The sequence below is a fragment of the Semicossyphus pulcher genome, unplaced genomic scaffold (assembly GCF_022749685.1).
Source record: "Semicossyphus pulcher isolate SPU_LCO1_2020_fin unplaced genomic scaffold, fSemPul1.0.p SCAF_3, whole genome shotgun sequence".
NCBI lineage: Eukaryota > Metazoa > Chordata > Actinopteri > Labriformes > Labridae > Semicossyphus > Semicossyphus pulcher.
The window spans coordinates 28,347,298-28,352,020 of NW_027211704.1; the positions used below are offsets into that span (position 1 = coordinate 28,347,298).

General features: G+C 40.8%; 1 protein-coding gene across 1 annotated transcript; it reads right to left on the reverse strand.

Annotated features, from left to right (window-relative positions):
- Nucleotides 1-1,974: 1,974 nt before the first annotated feature.
- ppp1r3db (protein phosphatase 1, regulatory subunit 3Db) lies at nucleotides 1,975-3,148 on the reverse strand. The gene is made up of 2 exons (XM_069679013.1): nucleotides 3,112-3,148; nucleotides 1,975-2,924 (listed from the first exon to the last, which is right to left on the reverse strand). Exons 1-2 carry the CDS (start codon nucleotides 3,146-3,148, stop codon nucleotides 1,975-1,977), a joined length of 987 nt encoding a protein of 328 aa, XP_069535114.1.
- Nucleotides 3,149-4,723: the final 1,575 nt, after the last annotated feature.

Genomic DNA, 4,723 nt, shown 5'->3' on the forward strand with positions numbered 1-4,723 from the left:
GTAAAAATGCCGCGGAAGTGCCCTCATGGATGCACTTGTAGTAGATAAAAAATGATAAAGTGCCCCCTCAGGTGCCCTTCCAATACGTGTGACACATCATGGCCGCATGGGATGCCTATAGTTGACCCTAGTTGCCCCTGTTGTTGTCTCACATCACAACTAGTGCCCCATGGCAAACAATTGGAGCCCTTTTTATTTTTATTTTTTGCTCCTGCCTCTCAAACAGCCTGAGTACGCCACTGCAGTGTACTGTATATCAAAACAGATGATGCTGTCACTTAAAGGGCTCCACTCCCTTTTTTGTTATTATTGTTTTTAATGGTGTTTTAAGAAAAGCTCAACAAAAGAGCAATATTTGCAATGGACATTTGTAAGGATTCTAATAGGGGGAACAATTTCAAAAAGAAAACAAATTTATGTTGCATGAATCTCAGATAATAGGAGCAGGTGGAGCATAACAATGAACATTAGTTATAGTACCGTCTTTTAAAAAAAAATCGTAGTATTATCTAAAAAAATATACATTGTTACAAATGGAGCTGCTTAACAGTGAATTAAATAGTTGTGATGTGCTTTGTCTTGACACTAATAGTACGAAATAGTTTTTACATATTTCCAATGTCACGATTTAATTTAGCAGATGCTTTAGCAGACGTACATCTGAGGTATTTATGCAGTAGTAATAACAATCTGTAAATATACACTATTAACTTCCATAAGACAGGGGCTATGCTGCTGCATTAATAGGGCTTTTAATTTGAATGCTTAACATGCATTTTGCTTATAACACATTCCATACACTAAAGATAAAGCATGCAGGACTCTTATTTGCATTAGAGAATTGTTACAATGTTGCACGGTCACATTTGCTTTAGTATTGGACGAAAACATCTTTCATCACTGAAAACACAAGTCAAATACACCTTGACACTGAGTTATGGTGCCATCTAGTGTCACATAACAGCAACATTTGGCTGCTTTAAATGACATGAATGTATCTGCGTACCTGGAGTGCTGAGTTTATGGCGTTGCTGTAGCACTTTAATAACTGATGTGCATGTACATTTTATAACAAATCATTGAAATTCAAATCATGACAAAATTTCAAACTCTATGAGCTGTTTTCTTTTCCCATTTTAATTAGAGTCACATTCATACTTACGAAATTGTATCTACTTTTTTTTGTTTCTCAAGAGATCATATTAGAAAATACTGTGTTGCTCTTAAAACTTCTGTACTAATTATAAATAGTACCAGAAAAAAATACTAGGGTTTATTTAAAGACCTGTCAATCAAAATAGGAATCATAGTTTTTTTATTGTGTTTAGTTATGGTAACCTTTACTCACAGTTCATTTGACTTTAATTTAATTTTAGTTCTCTCTGATTGAAGGATAAAGTATAAAGGCTTGACATGCTGTGTCATGCTTTTGGTGTTCAGATAGCTGCTATCATGTTTAAAGCATGACATACAGCTGCAGTGATGCAGATTGAAGAATGTCCTCCTGTGAGCCAAACGTTGCAGCCTGCCAAAAAGTTCCCAGGGAATCTGGCCTCTCTTATCAGTGGAAACTTTTTGGTGAAAGGTCACTGCTATTGGGGATATAAGGGAGCCAGTCACAGTGCAACAGTGGAGTAAACACTGCTCCCTGTAGTCCTCCTCCAAAAACAAAAGTAGAATGAGGTCATAACATTTTGTCATAGCAGAGAGTACAATAAAGCTGCTCGCATTACCAACAAATTATTCCCTTTGGTGTTTGTGAAATCAACAAACAACATGGATTTGTCTCTGCAATATTCACCCCTGAAATGCAGATGAGTAGAAAACTACTTAAAATTGCTATCAAGTATAAATGCAAATGTATGTATTTACATTCAACCACTGCTATTAACACGCAAGGAAACATAGGAAGCAGTATTTGCTTGTGTGTGTGTGTGTGTGTGTGTGTGTGTCACAGCTCCCCCCTGTGGACATTTAGGTAAAATGCAGCATGCTGTCCTCGCACTCCCTCGGCACTGTCACCTTGTAGTTGTGGCAAGACATTTTGTAATTGTGTCCATTGTTGTTGTCCCAATAATCCGAGCCTTTCACATTGTAGCAGATGGCAAATTCTAGAATGGCTCCTGGCTGCAAAATGAAGGGAGGCACAGGCAGACGAAATCTAAAGATATCTGTTTCTGGAGCGTCACACTTGCACTCCCCACAGTACCCGCTTGATACCCAGGAGGCTATTATTTCTGTGTGTGTTCTCCAGTTGGTGAAAGAATAGTGCACTGTGACCTTTTTCTCATAAGCTAAATTAAGTACTTGTATCGTGCCTGTTATGCCCTGCTCTGAACACAGGACCTGCTCCAGACAAACGCTCTGAGTGCGGAGTTTCTTCAGGAAGTCAGGATGGGTTCCCATATTCTCAGGGAAACAAGGTTTGAAGTAAGGCAGAGACAGCTCCAATGACTTCCCAAAAGCCAGTTCAGAGCTCATCAGTAGTCTAAATGTAACATGTTGGGGTATCATTGGGTGCTCTTGTGCTTTAAAAACCTTGATTTCCTCTAATTCAAGTCCTAATGAGTCCACAAAGCGTACCTGCAGGCTCCTAAGCTCCTTTTTCCTCTCTGTAGACGGAGGGAGAGACTTCGCGCGTCTCCTCATTATTGGCTTGGTGGGAGGATCACTTTGCAGGCTGTGTTTTAAATTGAGCTCCTTCACTGATGGAGGTCTTGGTCCTGGGGGGCGAATCCGGACTGGGGCTTTGGGGGTGTGAGGCTTTGGATCATAAAGATCCCGCAGACGAATGGTGGTGATTTTGGTGCTGGAGAAACTTCTGGAGCCATTGATGAACTGAGGCTGGGTCACACTCTTCTCACCAGAACCTCTCTGCTGCCATTTCTCACAAGCTCCGGCCATGTTCCTCACATTCAGCACACCTTGTCAAAGAAGCCAACAAATACATAACCCTATCATTACATTTTTTAAACTCATCAGGCAAAATAGTGCCCCTTACAACCCCAAGTTAAATAGACAAAACAACAATTATTAATTAACAATAACATTCAGCCAAAATCTAAGACAATGCAAAAGTTGTTGCATGCTAAATGTGTTAAAAGACCAAACCTTTACAGCAGAGACTTCTTGCGCTGCTCTCTTGCATTGACCTTGTTTACTGTCTGGAAGCAAAGTAGCTACAAGCCCGACTGTGAGCAGATGACAGACATGAGTCTGCCTCTGCCAATAAATGCCAGTAACTCTCCACAGGAAACCAAACACAACATCTTGAGTAATAGTAATGAAGCTATGCAAAGAACTGGTGATCCACTTAAAAGACTTAATAAACAACACAACCTCCTAGAAAGCCCATGCTGGCTTCAACACACTGCAGAACATAATCCAGAGAACAAACTGAAATGTATGGCTCCCACCTTCCGGGCTCAGCCTGTGACATATAACATGAGACCTTAACTGGGGATGGGAGGTGTAGAGTGATATTTATAGCAGTATAGCAGCAGTAGTGCTAGTTGTAGTATGCATCTGTTCAAAGAGGATGCCTTTCTTGCTTATTCAAAGTAACTGACATGAAACACACCTTTTAACACTGGGGGTCAAACCTGCTGCAGAGTGCCCAGAATAGAACAATGACACACGCACACACACACACACACACACACAAAATCCCCTCAGTCAAATTTCGATTGTTTAATTGCTGACATTAAATGGTAAAGGTGAACAGTTTCGTATTGTTTTGCATAGAAATGTAAGACAATGTACTGTTTCGTCTGTAATGTGGAAGGGTTCACATGTCCATATGTAGCCCTACTACTGAGATACAAAGGGTCTAATCGATTTTTAAAAATGTATTATGCTGTAATAAAGTGTGCTGCAGATCAAACAGCGTCTCTGTGCTCCGGTGCCATTTGCGCGTATTTAAATGAGTCATTATTCAAACATTCAGGCGAATTTGGTCCCTTTCTATGCAAATGAGCCTCGTGTCAAAGAGCACCTAATTCACAAACGCTAGCGCTCACAGCACCGCGCAGTTAGAGTGAAAATATTATCGCCTGCAGAGAGCTGGTGGTAACTGCAGCGCACCTTTTAATGTCTGTCACACTCTGAGGTTCCAGTAATCATGATCAAAATTCCACCTTTTGTGTGATCAAAAAATTAATTTGTCTGTAAAAGCAATCTGTTAATAATATATTGTCATTATTATTATAATCGAGAGACCAATCAGTCCTGGGCTGTGCGAGGCTCAACCCCGGCACATGGGCACAGACACTTTACAATAAGCTGTTCAAAGAGCTGCCCCCTCCTCTCCCTGCTCATCGTCCATCTGTGGATGGAGTTGAGATCTGTCAGTGTGTGCTCAACTGATGCCTGAGAGCACAGCACCGCGCAGCAGAGTGGAGGTGCAGACAGCTTCTTTCCACAATCAGACGCAAAACAAGAGCAAACTGCACGGATCTACGAAACGATATGGGCATGTTTGCGCTTGAATATCATCAGTGCAATTTGCTTTGTGAATCCGACCCTGAGACGGAGCAGATAGCGTGGTAAATGATGCGCAATTTATGGAGCTATCAGCGGCCACAATTCATTCTTAGTGAATTCCCCCGTAATGTCTGATTTTAACTACAAAGAGTGCAAAAGCTTTAATTTTTGTGTTTTACCTGAAGGAAATTGTCTTTCATTAGTTGCTTGTTACAAGCAGCAATGTACCACAATAAAGACT

What these genes read in the sequence shown, in the direction of transcription:
- ppp1r3db (XM_069679013.1), bottom strand. Translation starts at nt 3,148, where the DNA reads ATGCAAGAGAGCAGCGCAAGAAGTCTCTGCTGTAAAG. An exon ending in AAGAAGTCTCTGCTGTAAAG is followed by an intron (nt 2,925 to 3,111) that starts GTTTGGTCTTTT and finishes TTCTTTGACAAG; the next exon opens with GTGTGCTGAATGTGAGGAAC.